The following is a 23,560-nucleotide window of genomic DNA, read 5'->3' as shown; positions in this document are numbered from 1 at the left end:
GCAAAGGAGTCTTCTTCCTTGTTCCTGTAGCAGGTATAAATTATAGTATTAATCTATTACTCTCATGTACTCACATACGAAATGTAAAAACAAAACTCAATTATAATTTTTATTATGCAGTGGTGTACACAATAGAGTTCCAAAAAAGAGGCCTCCCACATGCACACATCCTACTTTGGTTAGAAGGTGCAAGCAAAAATCCAGAACCAGCTGTGATAGACAGATTCATATCGGTTGAATTACCAGATAAGGAAACAGACCCAGAAGGGTTTCAACTGGTAGAGCAACATATGTTGCATGGCCTTTGTGGGCTAGATAGACCGTACTCACCATGTATGGAAAATGGTGTATGCAGTAAAAAGTTCCCACGACAATTTGAAGAGAATATAACCATTGACAAATCTGGTTATGTTGTGTACCAGCGACGCAACGATGAATCCAAATGTGTCTTCAAAGGTGTTAGTAGATTAGATAATCAACATGTTGTACCACACAACCTCCATCTGTTGAAAAAATATAAGGCACATATCAATGTCGAATGGTGTTGCAAGACTAGCGCTGTCAAATATCTATTCAAGTATATCACAAAAGGTGTGGACAAAGCTACATTTGTGATTGTGAGGCCAAGAAAAAGCAAACAAAAACAGGGGTCTAAGAAGGAAGAACCTGAAGCTGTGGATGAAATAAGTGAGTACCTTGATTGCCGCTATGTGTCTGCTTGCGAAGCAGTATGGAGAATATTTGCATTCCACATCCATTATCACAAGCCAGCAGTGATTAGCCTACAAATACATCTGAGAAATCAACACAGACTGCTTTTTGACCAGAAGCAATGTTTAGAAAGTATTCTTTCAAGAGAAGATGTAGAGAAGACAATGCTCACCGAATGGATGGCCACAAACGAGAAAGAGAAACAGTCACCTAACGAAGGCAACAATTCAGAAAAGAAGGCATTTGAACTTACATATGTTGAATTCCCTAAATATTATGTTTGGAACACTACAAAGAACTGGACAAGAAGGAAACAAGGTTTCACAATTGGTAGGATAGTCCATATCCACCCATCTGCTGGGGATTTGTTTTATTTCAGAATATTGTTGAATATTGTCAAAGGTGCTACATCTTTTGACGACATTAAGACAGTGGGTGGAGTAATATATGGAACATATAAAGAAGCATGCTACGTCAGAGGTCTACTGGACGATGACAAAGAATGGCACGTTGTACTAAAGAGGCATCTCAATGGGCAACAGGTTATCAATTACGCTATCTATTTGTCACGCTACTGCTCTATTGTGAAGTGGCTAGGCCACGAGATCTATGGAACAAAAACTGGAGATACTTAGCATAAGATGTCCAGCATAACAGAAGAAATGTGTTTAATTTCTCAGGTTTGGAACTCAAAGATATTGAGCTGGAGCAATATGCTTTGATAGAAATAGAGCAGTTACTAATGGAGAATGAGAAATCTCTGTCCAATTTCCAAGACATGTCGTTGTCTGACAAGGCTATTTTGAAAAAAATCAATCAAAGTTGCATGACAGAAGACCTACTTTTTGACGTAGAAAAAGAAAGGAATGATCACAATCTACTGTTTCTTACGCTTAATGAAGAGCATAAACAAGTTTACAATGCAGTTCTAAAATCTGTCGAAGAGAAATCAGGGAGACTATTTTTTGTACAAGGACCAGGAGGTACATGGAAAACTTATGTATACAAGGCAATAATAGCAAAGCTCCGGTCGATCAGCAAAGTGGTAATCCCAGTTGCATCAGCAGGGATAGCAGCTCTCCTCCTACCTGGGGGAAGAGCGGCACACTCTATATTTAAGATACCAATAACCGTCAATGAAGGGTCTACATGTGAAATAAAGCCAGGAACGATGCTAGGTACCTTAATTGCAAAGGCTGACTTAATAATTTGGGATGAGGCACCAATGGCACATCGACAGGCGTTTGAGGCTGTAGATCGAACAATCAGAGACCTGATGGCATTAGAAGATGAATCAGCAATTAACAAACCATGTGGAGGGAAAACTGTTTTACTTGGCGGAGACTTCAGACAGATATTACCTGTGGTTCCCCAAGGAAGTCGCCAGGACACTGTCCAAGCCGCTATTAATCGCTCTCATCTATGGACTGCCTGCAAAATTTTCAATTTGTCAAAAAACATGAGGCTTAAAAAATCAGACGCAGATTTTGCAGCATGGATTTTAAATGTGGGAGATGGGAACTCAAAGTCAGCAAGCACTACACCAGAAGAGCAAGGAGGATGTTCCAGAATAGCGATAGAGAAAGCTTTAATGCTACCAAATACAGGGAACAATCTAGAGGAGGTTACAAAAGCTGCATATCCAAGGTTCTCTCAGTCCTTCAAGGAACGAGATTACTTAACCGAAAGGGCTATCCTGACTCCTCGAAATGAGACTTTATTGGAGTTAAATGATTATCAGCTATCAAAAGTGGAAGGTGAAATTAAAGAATATCTAAGCTCAGATTCAATTCAAACAGAGCTTGCCCCAACTGGGGACTGGAATAACTTATACACAGTCGAATATTTGAACTCCCTAGAGTTTTCATGCCTACCAAACCATCGATTACGATTGAAAGAGGGTGTACCAGTAATGCTCCTGCGGAATTTAAACCAGAAAAAAGGATTATGCAATGGTACGCGGCTAATCATAACTAGACTTGGTGAAAGGATAATAGAAGTCCTCATCCCAAGGATTGTTTTGTCCCCTAATGACACCAAGCATCCTTTCACCCTACGAAGAAAGCAATTCGCAATTAGAGTGTGCTACGCTATGACGATTAACAAGAGTCAAGGCCAAAGTTTGAAACAAGTTGCTCTTTATTTACCACAATCAGTGTTCACGCACGGACAATTGTATGTGGCTCTATCCCGTGTCACTTCAAATTCAGGATTGAAAATCCTAGATGCAACGTCAGAGAAGAATGGTCCTGGAGGTGTCATGAATATAGTCTATAAAGAAGTCTTCAATAACATAAACACTTAAGAGGTAGAGGCCTAACTCATAATGCTTTATACAAGGAAAAAGTCATGAATAATTTCTGAATTTTTCTTATAAAACCTCTGCTTATAAAATAAGTAAAATATACTAACCACAGTTTGTATGTCTTCTTAGGTTAATGGCCAGGAGCATAGTCATCAATCAATAAACAACGGTAGACGTCCAACAAACCTGCCAAACTCACTATCAAATACTTTTATCTCAAGGAAGACATATTTACTATTCATTACATTATTTCGTATTTTACAAGCTCCTTAAGGATCATTTCAAATAATCAACTTCTCCAGTATACACAAATTCAACCACCTACAGTATTGTAAACGAAGTATACACATAATAAGAAATATAGATAACACATAATACTGGGCTAAACGAACTAAATAATTATATCAATGAAATCAATGAATCAGGAAAACTAAGAAAAAGGCCCATTACGGCGAAAACAAATGCATCAGAATATTAAAGAGATGGAAATAAGCAAATAGAACTTGAAACGGCCTATCACTTATACCTACAAAGCCTCTATCTTTAATTGCTCTTCGACTCCCCACCACCACCTCTATCATCACATTAATCAAAGGCCACTAACCCAAAAAAAAATCAATTACATACGTTTATTGATACATTTAATCAATGAAACGGCAAAGTTTTCACAGCTATATAACCTCTACACTGAACACAAGCAATACACAAAGTCACACCACCAAAAACGAAGCTAACATGCCTTCCACTAAAAAATATTCAGCTTTAGAAAGCCTACCACAAGATCTTCTAGGCGACATTATCTCCAGAGTTGCCAAATCTGGCCGTCAAGAAGTTCGTCATTGCTTCCAAGTTTCACATGAACTCGCAATTGCCTGCAAGGATGAAAGAGTTTCGGAAAAAATCAATCTCAAGGAATGACCATGAATCCATTAGCAACATTAGATCTGATCGATGTTGGACCAAGATCAAATTATCTCTCCAAGGTATCCATATCATCATGAAACCATGCTACTTTCTATCCATAAGAGACAACAAACCAAACAAGATATGCAAACATAACAACATGGATACAAGATGCAAGAAGTGCTACTACTACAAACAGATGAGGAAGTTTGTAAACTGTCATTGAAAAAAAAAACTATGTCTCTGAACTACTTCATTGTTTTGCAGAACTACTTCTTCTTTTGAAACTCTTTATGTTTTATATATCTTTAATAAAAAGACAGAAAATATTAAATATGCTCAAATTCCTGCTCCTATCGTCCATACAAACATGACGAATGCCATTTTATAAAGCTTTAAGAAATACATAAGACACTACAACATTTTCATAAGAAAAAAATATTGAAAATGTAGAAGATAGATCACAACAAACAATTTAAAATCAACCCAAATTATACGAGTAGTCTCTTAAACAAATCTGAATAAAAGGAACTTGACTTATTTTTTAAAAAAATAAACAAATAAGATTTATTTTTAAATAATAAGAACAACAACAAACAACCCAATTTTCAAAGAGTAAATTAAAAGAATTGGAAAGTAAAGGACCAACACTTATATTACACAAAATAAGATGGACCTCACTTGCAAATTTTTTACTCTTAAAACAAATAAGGTTTATTTTTAAATAATAAGAACAACAACAAACAACCCAATTTTCAAAGAGTAAATTAAAAGAATTGGAAAGTAAAGGACCAACACTTATATTACACAAAATAAGATGGACCTCACTTGCAAGTTTTTTAAAAATGCAATATCAAGATAAAGAACCTACAATTATAAGACAAAACTTGGGCCTAGGCCTACTAACAAACGTCTTAGATCAATAACCCAAATACAACCACATTAAATAAAATAGAGTTTCAGAAAATCAAATGTTTGATATGAAAATAGCTAACACTAAATATACTATACTTTATCTCATTTAACACGGTTCGGTTACAAAGTTGCAAAAACAAAAGACGTTAAACTTTAAAACCCCACTACACCATTACAGAAAATAGAAACGACAGCCAATCGAACAATCCTGGGTAAAACTTCTTTAATGGACGACTCTTAAAAGCCAACTACACAACATCTATATATATAGGAATCATATACTCTACTCCAAAAGCTACAAACATTAGAAAAAAAAACTCAGCACAAAAATGGCCAGATACCAAAATCTGGAATATACGTTTTCTTATGAAACTGTGCCGTCCACTCTGCTGAGCGAAATATCAATACTCCTCACAATCAGAAGGCCACATACAGGAGAAAGTCAAACCGAGATCTACATACCTTACCCAAGAAACACCGACGAATCGACATTGACACTCTTTAGAGGTAACTTACTATACAATCTCACTACTAATGGCATACCAATTAACGAGGCTAGAAGCAGGACAGTATGGTTCATGCAATTTCTGAACGCAATTCTACTATTAGAAATTCAAAGCGACATGACTTTTCTTATACATTTCACAGTTACAGAGTACAACATCCAGCCAAACTACACTCAGAATACTGAAATGGTCATTGCCAATCTACAATCATCAAAAAGAACGCCAACCAAAGAAGAAGAAGATGAAGCCTGCGTTATTTGTTTGGAAAAATTTACAGGGGAAGATGAAATCAACACACTCAAATGTAACCACACTTATCACCATCACTGTATTACAACTTGGTTACAAGTGCAAAAGAATTGTCCTATATGTAAGGGAACAAATGTGTAAGAGAAGGTCTAATACAATTGTTACTTCATTGTCTTATTCATTATTTGCAACAGTTCTTCGGTTCATTTGCTATTTTTACAATATCAACAAACCGTAAGAATTCATGTTAAAAGAATAAACGAGTAAAGAGAAATCCAAACCGGATATAGATAAAAGTAAACAGAAATAAATTAAAATTGTTGAGCTCAAATAATCATATTTTTAGGTTTTAGTTTTTTTATTGCTTTACATATTAGCTAGCATCAGAAAATAAGACTCCAAAGACATATAAACTAAAGGGATGACTAAGAGGAAACAAAGTTTGAAAATTATTAAAAAAAACAACAATAGAAAGCAACACTTGAAATAAACAACAGATAAGAAACAAACAACAAACATACTAAAAAGCTAAACTAATACTTAGAAGATGACTAATAAGATTAATAACAATTTGGGAAGTTAATAAGTAACATACTTATGTTATAATAGATATATATAACAAATACTATTCTACAAAAAATAAAATCCAGAGAAAGGCGGTTTTACGTATACACCAAATGTGTTCCAATTCTAATTTTAAAAACAAACATCTAATTGTTCACAATTTTAAAACGGTGAAAAACCGAAAGGACGACAAAGTTGATACCAAACTCCACTTAGCCATCTTAAACACACAATTATGACCAAAATTAGTAATTTTAAAAAAAACGGCAAAACTCATTACATTATCAATAACAAAGAGACATTGAAAAGAAAGAAATGGAAGGCCAACAGGTAATATTGCAACAAACAAAAACGTAACTCCAACACATGTCTAGCCTATAAATAACAGTAGCAAAGATTTCTGACCATAACAATCACAAACAACTTGCAAAAAATGCAGCCAAATACAGCTAAATCTCTTGAAAACCTACCAAATGACGTCCTTGGAGATATAATCTCTCGAGTTGCCAAACTCTCACGCAATACTGTCAGACATGTTATGCAAGCATCACCACATCTAGCCAAAGCAGCCCAAGATCACAGAGTCTACAAGAATACCAACCTAAAGCCCCTAGCCATGAATCCACTAGCAGCACTAACGAGATACCAAGACTTCATGGAAAAGTGCATTGCAAGTGGAAATGTCGAGGCTCACTACATTAAAGGGATCCAGGAATATTTCCAAAAGAACAACACACAGACAGGCCTAGAACACTTGAAGACGGCGGCAACAAGTAGTTACGAGAATGGTATATACCTTTATGGAATTGTGCAGATGTGCAGGGGTGACGGAGATGAAGGAAAACTTTAGTTTGACAAGCTAGGCTGGAAAGAAAACAAAACAAAGGGTGATAAATGCTGGAAAGATATCAAAAAGGCGTTAAATAGAGTCAATGTACAAACTCTACCATGCTACTACACTACATTAGTAGCAATCAGACCAACTATCAACTGCAACGTCAATGACATGGAGACTAGATGCGCACATTGCTACTACTACAAACAAATGCTCAAGTTTGTCTTTTTAATTTAGTTTAAGGATGAACTATATGGTGTACCAATGATATCAACCTTAAAGGAATCCCACATTCCGAAATACAAATCTCTGTTTCTTTCCTACATCATTGTGACGAAAATGATGAAAACAATAACAAAAACAAAAGGTTCTAATTTTCAGAAACGAAATCAGAAGAATTCAAATCTAAATCTTTGAAATAAACGATTCAATCAAAGGTCTCAGTTCCTAATACTGTTGCATTACGTTAGAAAAATATCAATAAAGTTACTCAATCTCTTTGATTTGAGATCAAGAGGAAACAAAAATTTGTTCAACTGAAGAACGTATGTGAATATATGGAGAACAGACGAAACAATTAGGATTGGCGTAAGACAACAATCGAACAAGAAGCTTACTTACAAATAAATTGATCGGAGAGAAGAGGACGATTTGGGGGAATTCGAACACGGCAGAGAGCCTTTTTTCCTACAACACCAACTTTTTTATTTCATTTTTTTAATATAATAATATCTAAAAGTCAGTTTATCCGATTTACATTATATGTAAGCTTTACTTAGATTTTTCCCTTGTAATAAAATTTAGAATTGTTTTAAATTGTTCAATAGAAATCATGGCTAAAATCTAATTGTTACTGTTTAACCTTTTTAATTCAAAAATCTAATAAATCATATTAAAATCTAATAGATATTTTTTTTTTTTGGTGTGAAAAAATTTAATAGATATTGTTTAAAGAGAATAAATCATCATCCATAAAACATTTCAAATATAAGCAAATATCTCTTCAAACAAAAACATAAAAATGCAAACTACAATCACTGAATAAAACAAAAAATTTCAAAACTAAATAATTAAAGAGCAGAGCACCACATGTGTCTTATTGAAATAAAAATCACTCTTCCCTCAATCATTTTCATCATCTTCAGAACCTCGGTTGTAATCAAGGCTGCATAATAGTTTTGTACAAAGTCAATCAATTGTTCTCTCATTATTTATGTCATAAAGTACAATGAAAACATAGGTATTACCTCCTCTTAAAATCATCAACCTCTACAATTGGTGGTTTAAAATAAATCTTTGAAACCCCTGATGTAGAATATAATTCCATTCTTACACCTAAAAAACAATAAATATCTAACATAAACCATTACAGTAGAATTATAAAAATTAGGTTTATTTACTATCAAATAAACGTCCACTTAAATCATAAAGTTTTATTATATTACCTCCACTTTGGTATTTCACATGCCAAAATTGCAAAACTGCAACAACATGATGACATCCTGTGCTCCACCAATTGTTATAAAAATAATCGGCCAAGTCATTATATGCCAAACATGGTATGTCAACTCCACTATAGTTTACACAAAAACATGTGTTAATATGAAATTAATTTAAGCACATCAACAAATTCATATGCACAAAATTAATGAGAAAGTTAACAAACCTCAAAAACCGTAAAATCCTTATCATCTCATGTGGCATCTCAGCATTTGGATCATGTACATTTAAGAAGGGTTCCACATTCACGACTTCACCCATTATGTCTATTAAAAAACCAAATATTTGTATAAAATTATTTATTACAGAAAGGGAAAAAATATAAGAATGTACAAATATAAATATATATTAACAACATACCTAATGGTAGATTTCTCACAGCATGATATTCTTCGAAAACTCTATCAAAACTTTGAAAATCATAAAAGTGATTATTGGAAATCACTGCTGAGTTCTCAACAGTGGTTTCATTGATGAACCTAATCCTATAATCACAATCAGTGTGCTTAAGCCGTCTGTCATTGTAACAGACAGAAAAAGTTGAAAGTATTTTCCAATCATTTTCTTCTATTTCATGATCAAATATCTCAAACAAATCTTCGGTAATTGTTGTTTCAATCTTGTCAACCTATATCAAATGAACAAAAAACAATTACTCAAACATATGTTGCTAATTGTTAAACTAATCTAAATATCTATATACTTACAAATGCATCACACAAAATTAATTCAATTGTGGCATCGTCCTCAGTAACTTTTCTCCACTTCCTTAACACCTTGACTTGAATCTTCCACCCAGATCTCCATGAATGTAGATCTTTCACTCTATCATATTCACCCATTTTCGTGAAACTGTTTTAAATCTGTTTGAGGAAAAAATGTAAAGAGGATATCTTCACAAATGACATCTATTGCTTTCTTTTATAAGCAAAAACCAGATATTAAGCATTACAGCATTTTGTCACCAATAAATATCATAGGCATATTAACAAAACCAACTTTTACTGTTTCAAAATGGCATGCATAAATTTAGTCAATGCATTCACTTTAAAATAACAAAAACAGAAGACATTATCATAAAAAACAAAAAAACATTTGAATAGTTATAGAAAATGGCATGCAAAAGTTCAGTTTCTCCAATTGTATTTAAAACATAGGTATTTATCTCTTTCATTTCAGTATCCAACTATTTGATATATATATAGATTTAAAATAATTCCATAGAGAAAGCGATTCTCTTAAGTTTAAGAGATTTCTACCACTCACTTGAAAAATATGGAAAAACAAAAAACATACAGAAAATAATGTTAATATATTATAGTAAAAACAGCATACTAAATTATACTGCAAAACCTATTTGTATATAAAATATCCAACAAAACAATGTAACAAAACAAAATCAAAACTAATCCAAAATACACATTCAGCTAACTACCGCGCATAGCGCGAGTCAATTGCTAGTAATAGATAAAGAAATGAAGCAAATCGACATAATGAATAAGCTATAAGAGGATTTAGAGTAGAGAAGATTCAAGTAGTGCATATAAAATTAGAGGACTTAATAGACTCACCTTATATATGGTGGCACTTAAGTCTTCTTTTATCATCTCAATGAAAACGAGAGCTTTGGTTTAGGAGATAATATCATTCCCAACATTTGTGTAAATGTTGGCTGAAGCAGATGACAAAAAGACCGATCTTGTTTGTTTATGCAAGAACTTGGTAGACTTAGAATCCAAGCAAATGACAAATGATGAAGAGACATCTTCAGGCTTTTTTTCATGACTTAAAGAAACATCATCATGACTTAAAGAGACATCTTCGTCGGCAAAGAAGCGTGAAGGCTAAACTATTTGAGCGAAGGCAAAAACATAGAATCTTCATAACTATCTTAGTTCAGCCATGTGTGCATATATTGATATGGAAAATCCACTACTTTTGATTGAATAAAGATATTTTTTTGGGACTAATGTTAAAGAGATGAAGAAACAACTCATGGATTCATTATTTATGATGTGACAAGGGATATCAATTGTTTGGCTTTAATCCTCAACCACACCAATCACCATCAAAATGAAAATATTTTCAAGTGAAACTATTTGTTACAACAATGCAACCTCATGGGATTTACAAACATACAATAACATGATTCGAAGAAGATTGTAAACTGTTCATGTTTGATGTTACAAAAAAAAAATTTAGTTACTGATCAAACATTATTTAGTTATTTGTGAGGTTTTTGTTCACAATATTTTTTTTCAACTACCAGTTATGTATTTTAAATATATTGTGGCATTTAGTATCCCGATCTCTCAACTGCTACTAATCTTCGAGAAGTGGATCTTACTGAATGCTCAAGTTTGGAGGAGCTTATATTATCTATTGAGAATGTCACTAATCTCCGACGATTGTGTCTCTCTGGATGCTCAAGTTTAGTAAAGATTCCTTCGTCTATCGAGAATGCTACTAATCTCTTGCATTTGAGTCTCACGGGCTGCTCATGTTTGGTGGAGCTTCCCTATTCTATTGGAAATGCCACTAATCTCCGGAACTTGTATCTTGGTATGTGCACTAGTCTGATGGAGCTTCCCTCCTCTATTGGAAATGCTACTAATCTGCAGAACTTGTATCTTGATATGTGCACTGGTCTGGTGGAGCTTCCTTCCACTATAGGCAACCTTCAGAAATTGCAATGCTTGAGTTTGAAAGGATGCTCAAAGCTACAAGGTCTTCCGGATAACATCAACTTGAAGTCTCTTGATACACTTGTTCTCATTGATTGCTCTCTTTTGAAAAGTTTTCCTGAGATCTCTACAAACATCATGTCTCTCCAGCTCAACGGAAGTGCAATAAAAGAAGTTCCTTTGTCGATCAAGTCATGGCCCCGTCTTAATCGCTTGGAAATGTCATACAGTGAAAACCTCCAAAAGTACCCGCATGCTCTTAATATCATCACATCACTATGTTTGGACGATACAGAAATACAAGAGATTCTTCCATGGGTCAAGACAACCAATCGTCTTTGGGGACTTTGGCTCAACAATTTCAAGAAGCTGGTATCACTGTCACAGATTCCAGACTGTTTATCATACCTAGACGCTAGTAATTGTGAGTCTCTGGAGATACTAGATTGCTCTTTTCATAATCCAAAGATCTATCTCGACTTTACCAACTGCTTAAAACTGAATAAAGAAGCGAGGGAACTCATCATCCATACCAATAGTAGACGTGCGTTGTTACCTGGTGGAGAAGTGCCTGCACACTTTACTACCCGAGCTACTAACGGCAGTTCCATGACAGTGAAATCTAATCAATGGCCTCTTTTTACAACCTGGAGGTTTAAGGCTTGCATCTTGCTAATTGATAAGGGTCTCACTGGGGCTGGTGATGATGGTGACAGGAGCGAGGTACATCATCACATCATTTACAAACGAAATGGTCTCACTCTTAATGAAGAAGCTGCGAATAAGTTTCTACCTGTCCTTTTGACAGAGCATCTGTACATGATAGAAGTTGAAGTAGAGGAAGCTTTCACCGAAATTGTCTTTAAGTTCGGCGTTGAATCTGACAAATGGGGTATAGGAGAAGGAGGTGTACTCCAACTCCCTGATAAAGACAAACACTGAAAATAAAGTTCACCGGGGAATGAGAGTCCAAAGACAAAGGAGGAACAGCCTGTGATTTATCTCCATATATATATATATATATTGTTTACTCGTGCAATTTCTTGTGATTATCACCATTCACCACTCTGGTGGAATTGGTTATGTTCTGTTTTAGTTCAAATCATAAAGTCATAATATGTGTGTGTACATAAACTTATAAGATATGTATTTCATATCATATGCCTGAAGAATCTTTGGATATTTTTTGGGTTACTTAAATTCTTCTCATGTCACAATTTTCATAATATATACTTACTAAAAATTATCACATCTATAAAGAAGCTTCATGAATCCATAAGAGCTATAATAACACATTCTGAAGTTTGTTTATGTAGTTCGCAGTACTTCTTGAGTTTGCATTTTGCAACAACAGCAGCAAAATCTCAAACCAAGAATCAAATATGTTTCTCTGTTCTTCGATGATATTATTAATAACAGAGTTGTATTAGGAGATCACAAAATTCTGCAATTAGGCTCATAAATTTATATATGGGCTTCAGGCCCAATAGAAATGTTTAGTTCATGAATCTAAACTTCCCTTCTCTCTTCTTTTTACCGTCTCTTTCTGAAAATTCGAAGTTGCTTTCAATCGACGAAGGAGTTTTGAGTTGAGGAAAGAGAGCAGAGATCAATGGAGGAAGAATCGAAGAACGGTGGAACCGCGAGTCCGATTAAAAAATTGGCGGTGGTTGCGGTGCCGCCGCCTGAAGTGGAGGAGGAGGAGGATGCGATAGTCGGACCTGGACCTGCTCCACGAGGAAAACGCAAACGTCCGCTTCAGTTCGAGCAAGCTTATCTTGATTCGCTTCCTTCTGCTAATATGTAAGTACTTTTGAACTTTCTCTGTTCCTCATCAATCTAGTTAACTGAAGTTTTGGGGTTTAGGGTTTTAGTTTCGAAGAGTTGGTGCTTACTTCTCCGTAACCTAATGGAATTAAGCTTGGTAACGAGCTCACATTTGCAATGAAAATCTCAAATTAGTGACAATTTAGCCTTAGTTGTGTTCTAGTTAATAATACATTGGTGGTTCTTATTACTGCTTCAGTTTGAGCTTTTTGGAATTCATGAGATTCGTATGCTTGTAATCTGTGAATTCATGAGATTTGTATCCTTTTTTGCTTTCTCTTTCTCCAGGTATGAGAAAAGTTATATGCATCGAGATGTAGTTACGCATGTTGCTGTTTCAGCAGCTGATTTCTTCATAAGTGGAAGCATAGATGGTAATCTTCTCTGATCTTTGTGCTATTTATGTGATTTGTGATTTCATTCTGGCTTTGTAATGTCAAAGCACAGATACTAATGGATTACAGTGAAACTTTTCTGTATATATCATTTTGGTTGTTATAAGTATGTTTTGTTTCATAATCTAAGGTCACTTGAAATTTTGGAAGAAAAAGGGAGTTGGTATCGAGTTTGCTAAGCATTTCCGTTCCCATCTCGGTCCTATTGAAGGTCTAGCGGTAAGTATCGCCAGTGATTTACAATGTGAACTCTTTTTTTTTTAGATCTAAGATACTGTCACCTCAAATCCAGGCATATGCTCCATGTTTGACTGAAAGATTAGCTTTGTATTTATATATTTTATGAATGAAGATAGTTGACCTGGTGCGAACTTATAGTTAGACGTAATATGGTTTCCACTGTTTTTGTGATTGTGTTTAGTTCTGTTATCAACCATGACCCGTTTCAGCAATGCAGGTTAGCATTGATGGTTTGCTTTGCTGCACAATCTCAAATGATCATGCTGTTAAAATATATGATGTTGTCAACTACGACATGATGGCTATGATCGCCTTGCCATATATCCCTGGTGCTGTTGAGTGGGTCTACAAACAAGGGGATGTCAAAGCCAAACTTGCTGTTAGTGACCGAAACTCATCGTTTGTGCACATTTATGATCCCCGTTCTGGTTCCAACGAACCCATTGCTTCAAGAGAGGTTTGTTTCATTCTGTTTTTCTTTTGTCGCTATTTCTTGACTCAAAGCTAAAAAGGTTTTTCTTTCTTAATCTATGTATGCCCAGATACATATGAATCCAATTAAAGTCATGAAGTACAATCCTGTTTCGGACACAATGATCTCTGGTGACACAAAAGGAATTATTGAGTACTGGAGTCCAGCGACATTGCAGTTTCCGGAGGATGAGTATGTCCTTGTTTAACTTCTTATCATAAACGCTTTCATTAGTTGTAGCCTGTAGCCTGTAGGGTAAGAGGAGCATAGCTGTTTTCTGTGAGTAGCTAATGTAGTTAAATATCATATTGCTGAGAATGACGCAAAGAGCAGCATGTAGTAGAAGTACTTTAGTCGCCAAAGTTGACCATCTTTAGAATTTGAGTATGATTGATGGGCTGCTTTCAAGTCACCTATGGTTCACAATTTGACCTTTTACTTGTTGTTGTAGGGTGAACTTTAAACTGAAGAGTGATACAAATCTCTTTGAGATTGCAAAGTGCAAAACTACAATCTCTGCAATTGAGGTACTTATGTGGCATTTAGTATCTTTAGTTTCTCTTTATGTGCTTAAAATGCAGATATAAGCAATTGATATGTCCGGTGAAAATCATAGTGCAAGTTTTCGTCTCTAAATTTTGTGATTTTCATTTCAGGTGAGTCCAGATGGTAGACAGTTTTCTGTTACATCTCCTGATCGTAGGATTCGCGTGTTCTGGTTTATAACTGGTAAATTGAGGCGGGTATATGATGAGTCACTTGAGGTAAGGTTACATATTCTATACTTTTCTCTTTACATGTTGTTTTCACATTAATCTTAATGATCTATTCCACTATTAGGTGGCCCAAGATCTGCAGAGGAGTGATGCTCCATTATACAGGCTTGAAGCAATTGACTTTGGTAGAAGAATGGCAGTTGAGAAGGACCTTGAAAAAACCGAGAGTGCTCCGCAGCCCAATGCTGTTTTTGATGAAAGCTCTAATTTCCTTATATACGCCACTCTTCTTGGAATAAAAGTAAGAAATCTACCTTTTTTTTTTTTCGTTTTAAAGTACCATAGACATATCAGTCTAGACATGATACGTATCCTGTTTCACATGCACATTATACGTATATAACCAGGTTAAAAATCTGGGCCTTTCACCAGTGGCTAGCTTTTACTTAGGTGATTAAAGTAACCAAGATTTAATGAGGTTACGTTTATTGTTACCATATATTTAAGTGGTTATGCTCTCTGCCAATATAGTGAATGTAGAGGAAAAGAGCTTGAGATTTTATCGTAAATTTGGGTGTCTAAGGGGGAGTGAAAGGGGCTCCATTATCACAAATCCTCGATATCTTTGTATTTCCAGCAGATCATTATGTAAAAGCAGACCAGTTTCTCTTGATTGATTGTATTTAGAACTCTTCCATGCTTGTTAATGGAATCATAACAAGCAACTCCTAATTTTCTCTGTCTACCTCTTTTGTTCTCTAGATAATAAATTTACACACCAACACAGTTGCAAGGATCCTTGGAAAGGTGGAGAGTAATGAAAGGTATCTGAGAGTTGCATTATATCAAGGTGATCAAGGAGGCAAGAAAGTTAGGAAGATTCCAGCAGCTGCGGCAAATGTAAATGAAAGCAAGGAGCCTTTATCTGATCCGACTATCCTATGCTGTGCCTTCAAGAAACACAGGATCTATATGTTCAGGTATGTGACCCCCTATCGTGCTAAATTGACTTATGTCTATGTTTTCTTAGATATCCCTAGAGATACCTTGATATTGCTGAGAACTACTATGAATTTATTATCAACTAATTTTTTTCTGCAGTCGGAGAGAGCCAGAAGAACCTGAAGATGCAAGCCAAGGGAGAGATGTGTTCAACGAGAAGCCTGCTGCTGATGAACTTATGTCTGCCTCAGATATTGGAAACTCATCCACAACATCTCTTCCAGAGAACGTGGTATGTTTTCATAATCCACGATGTTTGCATCTACTACTCATTACATAATCTATAATTTGGATCTTTAGCACTAATTATTTTAACTCCTAATTATCCAGATCATGCATACTTCGCTGGGTGACATTCACATGAAGCTTTACCCAGAAGAATGTCCCAAAACTGTGGAGAATTTCACAACACACTGTCGAAATGGCTATTACGATAACCACCTTTTCCACCGGGTTATCAGAGGATTTATGGTCCAGACTGGAGATCCTCTTGGTGATGGTACTGGAGGACAGTCAATTTGGGGCAGAGAATTTGAGGATGAGTTTCACAAAAGGTAAACGTTTCCAACTTCCATGCCTGCTTTGAATTTAGCCATCCTTTAGAAACAAATGAAATGTAACTTAGTTTTTGATATGTTGTTGTTCTTCTTGGTCTGCAGTCTACGGCATGACAGGCCGTTCACATTGTCTATGGCAAATGCTGGGCCAAACACAAATGGGTCTCAATTCTTTATCACAACGGTGGCTACACCGTGGCTAGACAATAAGCACACTGTTTTTGGAAGAGTTGTGAAGGGAATGGACGTTGTTCAGGTATGATTTGATAACCAGAAAGAATGTTTTTACTTGTTGGCTTAGTATGGCTTTGTGTCTAACCATAAAACCAAATGAACAGGGTATAGAGAAAGTGAAGACTGACAAGAACGACAGGCCTTACCAAGATGTTAAGATAGTTAATGTCACTGTTCCGAAATAGTGAACAATCGTTGTTGATCCGTACCCGTGGTTGGTTCCCTGCTGGGAAGTTGTTCTTGCGGCTAATCTGAACTTTGTGGCTCATCTGAGATGGATCGAACTGTGGGATATGTTTGTTGTGCCCGAGCAGATTAAGTTGGTGGCATCATCTTCTTGATACTACTGAACATTAGTTTTTTAGTTTTGTAAAACAACTTTCTGGGAATGCTTTAGTGGACAAACAACTTCTAATGTTACTTCAGTTCCGCTTATTTTCTTGTAATAGAGTGGCTCTACTTTCTCATACCTTATCAAGTTCCGGGGGTTTATGTCTCAAAAGACAACCAATATGCAGAGGGTAACTAGATAACTTGCGACTCTTTAGTTCCTTCTTTTTGTTATGGACTACCTAGTATGATGATAGTCTACTCTTGGCTAGGCACATTCATAAGTTATAACTAGGCAACATTTTTTAAGAGTTACCTTTATCCAAAAGTATACTTGATTGACCATTCATTTGGAAATTTGTAATCTTTGTTGAAGATCACCTACAATTTTCACAGGAGACTTGTTAAGTCAAGCTTTAATATTTTTCCTATAAACGTAAGAGACCATCTATGCATCTAGAGTCGAGAATTTATCAACATAACTTGTTTTACTTCCACATAAAACAACAAGTCACAACAGAGAAAAAGAGTGGTGATATGATGTATTCTTGTAGTGAGTGGAAGATGATAATATGGAGACTTTGTTTGATAATCTTCTCACTTTCTAACTCAGAACTTATGTTTGGTTCGCGGGCTAAGCACTTGTGTCGTCCAGATCAGAGGGATGCTCTTTGGGAGTTCAAGAACGAGTTCTACGTCGAGGAGTCGTCGCAGTACGCGTTGTGGAGTAACAACACTGATTGCTGTTATTGGGACGGTATCTTTTGTGATCCTAAGACAGGTAAAGTGGTTCTGTTAGATCTCAAGGGCAGTACTCTCAATGGCCCTCTGAGGTCTAATAGTAGTTGTTTAGACTACGTCATCTTCACAACCTGTATCTTTCCTACAATTATTTTTCGGCTACTCTACCAGATTCCATCGGCAACCTCAAGTATTTGAGGGTTTTGAGCCTTCGTGAATGCAATCTCTTTGGAAAGATCCCTTCTTCACTTGGAAATCTTTCTTACCTCACTGATCCTGATCTTTCTTTTAATAGCTTCTCCAGGGAACTACCAGATTCGATGAGCAACCTAAACCGGCTAAGATATTTGAAAATTGTATCGACCAAGCGCAGTGGCAACTTTCCTCATGTGCTACTTAACTGGACCGAGCTCACCTCGATCGACATTCGTTCTAACCAGTTCGAAGGTATGCTCCCATCTAACATGAGTACACTCACCAAACTAGAGGATTTTGAGATCAACGAAAATCTGTTTTCGGGATCAATTCCTTCATCTCTCTTCATGATACCTTCGTTGATCCAACTTGACCTAGGAAGAAACGACTTCAGTGGTCCTCTTGAGATTGGAAATATCTCTTTTGCATCTAAACTTAAAGTCTTGTTCCTTGGAGAAAACGATTTCAATGGACCAATCCCGGGATCTATATCGAAACTAGTCAATCTTTCTTATCTTGACCTCTCTTTATGGAACACAGGGAAGGGCATTGTCGATTTCAGCATCTTCTTGCATCTCAAGTCACTTACGTTCCTTGACCTATCTTATATTAACACAAGAAGCATGGTTGACACGAGTGTTTTCTTACAGTTTCTCATGTCACTTGATTATTTGGATCTTTCAGGGATTAATCTGAAGATCAATTCAACTCTGCATATTTCCTCATGCATATCCACCTTGAGTTTATCTTCCTGCAATATTGGTGAGTTTCCCAAGTTTCTACAAACCGAAACTAGCTGTTTGTCTTATTTAGACATCTCTGCCAATCATATTGAAGGCCAAGTACCAGAGTGGTTATGGACACTGCCAGAGTTGTGGTTTTTAAACATTTCTCAGAATTCTTCTAGTGGTTTTGGAGGATCAGCGAGTGTTATTCAAAGAAGTGAACTAGAAATGCTTGATATAAGTTCAAACACATTCCATGATCTTCCTTTGTTACTAAACTCTACAAAGTTCTTTTTCGGCTCTGACAATTGGTTCTCGGGAGAGATTCCTAAGGCAGTGTGCAAATTGGTTTCTCTTGACACACTTGTTTTATCCAACAACAACTTCAGCGGTTGTTTTAAATACTTCACTCGTATTTCAGTCCTGCATCTACAGGATAACACCCTTTCTGGTATTCTTGCAGAGGGATCTATCAGTGATTACTTGAGATCACTTAATGTTGGTCACAACAAGTTATCAGGAGAACTTCCGAAGTCTCTTGTCGTTGTGGAAAACAACAGAATCAGTGACACATTTCCATTCTGGTTGGGATCGTTGCCCGATTTACAGATTCTTGTCCTTCCTTCTAACGAATTCTATGGACCAATATCTTATCCTGGAGATTCTTTGAGTTTCCCTAAGCTGCGACTCTTTGACATTTCAGATAATCGCTTCACTGGAGGCTTGCCATCAGATTACTTTGCGCTTTGGAGTGCAATGTCATTGGTCGTGGACATTGTAGAGAATATCATACGCAGATCAAGTATTTAAAAAACTTAGTCATTATCGATGGTATGCCGAGTATATGCGGGACGTGTGGGACGTAACGCTGGAAACTACCATAACTCAGTGACTATGACGGGCAAAGGATTGAAGATGGTTATAGTTGGGAGTGGTTTCACAATCTACAAAACCATCGATGTCTCTGGAAACAGATTTGAAGGAGAGGTCCCTGTATCCATCGGTTTACTCAAGGAACTGATTGTGCTTAACATGTCAAACAATGCATTCGTAGGCCGTATCCCACCATCTCTGTCGAACTTGACTAATCTTTAATCATTAGATCTATCTCAAAACAAATTATCTGGCAAAATCCCACCAGAGCTCGGGGAACTCACGTTTCTAGAGCGGATGAACTTCTCTTACAACAGGTTTGAAGGTGCAATACCACAAGGCACTCAGTTTCAAAGCCAGAATAGTTCCTCATTCGCAGAGAATCTCAGACTTCGCGTCTTCCTCACCAGAAAACCTGCGGTGGAGAAGAAGAAGAAGCAACAAAGCAAGATCAAGATGATGAAAAGGAAGAAGACGATCAAGTATTGAGCTGGATTGCAGCAGCTATAGGCTATGTAACTGGTGTTGTGTGTGGAGTCACCATAGGCCACATTCTAATTTCATGTAAACGTCACTGGTTCATAAGAATCTTTCACTCTTACCTACGTATCTGGCTCAATCTCGTCTAAGCATCACTTGTCACGAGTCAGGAGGATGGTGTCTCTACTAGCGATAATAAACTTCACACTTGTTCGAAATATATAGTGATATCTACACATATTAATGATCTCGATGACATTTCAATTAACGTCGTAACAAAATTTGTTTTTTTTTTTTCATGATATACTATGAGTTATGTAAATTAGCTCATACCAGGTTAATTACTAAGCAATACAGAGGGCATATAATCTGTAAATCCAAAAGATAAAAACCTTCTTGCTTCATTATCTAAGTAGTAAAATTCGTAATCCAATAATCTTTGATAACAAAGAACTACAAGAGAGGAGCAAAAAATGGTTCCACTAAGAGCACCAAAAACTAAATCTCGACTCATGACCGTGTGTAATCTTACTCGAAGAGACTGAATCCCATGTCCTGCATTTCAAGATCAAAGACCAATATCAAGAACCCGAATCAAGATCATAACAAAGAGTAAGTAATCGAATGCTTACATCATCAGACTCCTCTTTCTCTTCCTTCTTAGCTTCTTTCTTCTCAGCAGCTGCAGGAGCAGCAGCAGCACCACCACTTGATGGAGCAGCTGCAACAGCACCACAACCACCACCAGATGGCACAGAAGCCAACTTCTCCCTACCGGAAGCAATCAGCTCAGCAATGTCCTTACCACTCATTTCTTTCAAAAGAAGCTCAATGCTCTCTCCATCAACATCAGCACCAACTACAGAACAAAACACACAATAACACCTACTACTTCACTATACAACAAACCCATAAACTCATCTAAAACAACACATATCAACAAAATCACAAAACTCTCATCACAAACTTAAACAAAGCAAATGCAGAATCTTCCAAAACCAACATTGCTACTACTAATTCGTTCACAGTAACACAATCTAATAATCAAAACACATTCAGAAACACAAATTTTACCAGCTCCGATGATATCTTTGATATTCTCAGCAGAAGGATTAGCGTTTCCGCCCAAAACAGCGAGGAGAAAAGCAGCAGCAACCTTCATTTTTTTTCTTCTGCAGGAACCAAAAAAGATAAAACCAAATTAGTCAAGAAATTGGAATTTAAGTTAACAAAGAGAGCGGATTGAGAGACAATTGAAACAAGAGTTACCAAGAAGATTTGAGGAGTAGGAAGCTACTAGAAGCTTGTATTGCTTTTTTTGAGTTTTAGGATAAGCGAGGAAACGAAAATGGAGGAAGACGATGAGTGAGTTGTATATATAGTTAGGGTTTCTTCTGTTTCCGGTTATTTACGGTTACTTGGTTTTACTCTCAATTTTTTTGGTTTTTTGATTCAGTTACGGGTTTGATTTGGTTCATTATGAATCAGGATTAATAGGCCTGTTCTCCAAAGAGAATTCATCCCAAAAGTCCCTATATAAATTTTACAAATCTCTTATCTCCCTCTTTATTTTCCATACCCTTTTCTCATTTAATGAAATATGATGAGACTAGAATACCCTTCCTTCCATTCTCAACTTTTTTTTATTTATTTTTATTTTTATTTTAAAACCCAAAAATAAATTCAGTATCGATATCTTCTCTTCCTCAGTCGACGTCGTTCTTCGCCGGAGCTCTCAACCGCCGGCGATTTTTCATCGGAACTTTCCATTGTCACCGTTTCTTCACCTTTTCGAGTTGTATCAATTTTTCCTTCAAAATACAAGTGTGTTCTTCAACATAAGAATAAAATTCTTGATGAATAGGGTTAGGTTTTGAATTTTGGAAATTTAGTTTAAATTTTGCTTGAGATGTTTAGCAAATTGGGTGTTTTACCATGGGTTATGGGTCGATTGAACTATTTAGTTGATAAGAAATGATTTTTACTGTTGAATCGTTGTGAATTGCATAGATTAGAACCCCAAACCATTCAATTTTCTGTTATCACGACTGGGTAAAATTGGTAAAACTGGTAATATTAGTAAATGTAGTATAACTAGTAAAACTGGTAATACTGATTAATGTAGTATAACCAGTAAAACTAGTAGTATTACTAATTGAGTTTTTTTTTAATTTTTTTTGGCAGGATACAGTGGGAGAGAACGCGAGCATACATTTTAAGTGTGAATGTCGCATATATAGTATAATGTTCAAGACACATGTGACAAATATAACTTTGTTGATGTTAAAAGCAAAGACATACAAGAAGCTTGAGTTTGTTGAAAGTTACGTTAAATTGCAGTTGAACAACATTCAAAAGATGATGAAATTGCACCTAACACCATTGTTTGATCTTTTGGTTTGTACTACTATTTTCTTGGTTATGTCACAACTACTGTAAAACTTATTTTTAAAATTTAGTAATGTTTGATTTTCCTTTCCCTTGATGTGTATATTTGCTCTGTCATAACAGAGTAAAACAGCTATTAACAAAAATAAAACTGATAAAACTGGTAAAACTTGTAAAATTGAATTGAACATCCATAAAATGATTTTAAAGATAACATAACAATATGTGTACTAGTAAACATCAAAAGTAATGTTTAAATGTTTACTAAGAATGAATTTTTAAAAATATATGAATTTTATGTTGTTATGTAAGAACTTAAACAAGTGTTTCTTTATACTTTTAATGTCACTTTGTAAATAATAACCAAGTTAGGATGACAAAGTTATAGAATTGTAATTGGTAAACATATGAATGCATAAAAAACTCATAATTATATGTTAATAGACTTTAATCAACTGTAAAACTAAAACATATAATTTTAAGAGTGAGTAAAACTACTTAAATGGAAAAAAACCCAAAAGTAGAACTATTTGCAATTTTGGTAAAACTATTATACTTGGTATAACTATGTGTGAACACTAAATGTGAATATTATGTGTGAACACACATATTGCACACGTGGCTGTACAATTCTGATTTTTTTTTACTTTTTTTTTTCAGCTGCACGTGTGGTTTTATTTTTTTGTATCTGCAATAAACGGTTAATTACAAATAAAATACGACTAGTTTTATCTAGTTTTATCAGCATTACAAAAACATACTAGTTATACCTATATATACTAGTATTACTTAAAACCCAAATATTCAATTCTGAATAAGGTGCAGAACAAACAAATCATGAATCTCTTCGTAACCAAAACGAATGAGTTTTATCGAGTTCTACTTGTTCAACCAAATTCAACTACTAATCATTGAGTCGATGGAGTCACTCACGGTTGGGTTGTACTTCTTCAAGAGTTGGTTCATCGCCACCGTCATTCCGGATTTTCTTCTTATTGTTGAGTCGTTCATCACCGCCGTTTCTTCTTCCCAAAATTGGTTACAGAGATCGCTCGTCGTTGATTGTTCATCGTCATTGAGTCGTTCATCACCACCGTTTCTTCTCCCGAAATTGGTTACAGAGATCGCTCGCCGTTGATTTGTTCATCGTCGTTGAGTCATTCATCACCACTGTTTCTTTTTCCTGAATTAGTTACAGAGATCGCTCGCAGTT

The 23,560-nt window shown here is 35.7% G+C and overlaps 5 protein-coding genes and 1 pseudogene across 5 annotated transcripts; 4 read left to right on the top strand and 2 right to left on the bottom strand.

Moving 5' to 3' along the window:
• Nucleotides 1-1,453: 1,453 nt before the first annotated feature.
• Nucleotides 1,454-3,016, top strand: LOC104698840 (uncharacterized). Its single transcript, XM_010414229.1, has one exon. It carries the CDS (start codon nt 1,454-1,456, stop codon nt 3,014-3,016), a length of 1,563 nt encoding a protein of 520 aa, XP_010412531.1.
• A 3,452-nt stretch (nt 3,017-6,468) lies between these two features.
• On the top strand, nt 6,469-7,003 carry LOC104698839 (F-box protein At2g35280-like). The gene is made up of 2 exons (XM_010414227.1): nt 6,469-6,483; nt 6,593-7,003. The coding sequence occupies exons 1-2, from the start codon at nt 6,469-6,471 to the stop codon at nt 7,001-7,003; spliced, it is 426 nt and encodes a 141-aa protein (XP_010412529.1).
• Nucleotides 7,004-8,110: 1,107 nt separating this feature from the next.
• On the bottom strand, nt 8,111-9,330 carry LOC104790707 (uncharacterized). The gene is made up of 6 exons (XM_087456087.1): nt 9,265-9,330; nt 8,849-9,116; nt 8,655-8,754; nt 8,434-8,561; nt 8,236-8,323; nt 8,111-8,153 (listed from the first exon to the last, which is right to left on the bottom strand). Exons 1-6 carry the CDS (start codon nt 9,328-9,330, stop codon nt 8,111-8,113), a joined length of 693 nt encoding a protein of 230 aa, XP_087312213.1.
• Nucleotides 9,331-12,675: 3,345 nt separating this feature from the next.
• LOC104790706 (peptidyl-prolyl cis-trans isomerase CYP71) lies at nt 12,676-17,082 on the top strand. The gene is made up of 13 exons (XM_010516485.3): nt 12,676-12,975; nt 13,288-13,373; nt 13,525-13,613; nt 13,852-14,091; nt 14,177-14,298; nt 14,558-14,633; nt 14,763-14,870; nt 14,947-15,123; nt 15,585-15,802; nt 15,924-16,056; nt 16,155-16,378; nt 16,484-16,637; nt 16,720-17,082. Exons 1-13 carry the CDS (start codon nt 12,785-12,787, stop codon nt 16,798-16,800), a joined length of 1,899 nt encoding a protein of 632 aa, XP_010514787.1. The 5' UTR covers nt 12,676-12,784; the 3' UTR covers nt 16,801-17,082.
• A 326-nt stretch (nt 17,083-17,408) lies between these two features.
• On the top strand, nt 17,409-20,220 carry LOC104790705 (receptor-like protein 48 pseudogene; annotated as a pseudogene).
• Nucleotides 20,221-20,342: 122 nt separating this feature from the next.
• Nucleotides 20,343-21,363, bottom strand: LOC109124753 (large ribosomal subunit protein P2B). The gene is made up of 4 exons (XM_010516483.3): nt 21,229-21,363; nt 21,034-21,131; nt 20,592-20,818; nt 20,343-20,514 (listed from the first exon to the last, which is right to left on the bottom strand). The coding sequence occupies exons 2-4, from the start codon at nt 21,119-21,121 to the stop codon at nt 20,488-20,490; spliced, it is 342 nt and encodes a 113-aa protein (XP_010514785.1). The 5' UTR covers nt 21,122-21,131; nt 21,229-21,363; the 3' UTR covers nt 20,343-20,487.
• Nucleotides 21,364-23,560: the final 2,197 nt, after the last annotated feature.

Source organism: Camelina sativa, chromosome 6, assembly GCF_030686135.1.
Source record: "Camelina sativa cultivar CO46 ecotype springtype chromosome 6, ASM3068613v1".
Taxonomy (NCBI): Eukaryota; Viridiplantae; Streptophyta; class Magnoliopsida; order Brassicales; family Brassicaceae; genus Camelina; species Camelina sativa.
This window is presented reverse-complemented; position numbering and strand designations above follow the sequence as displayed.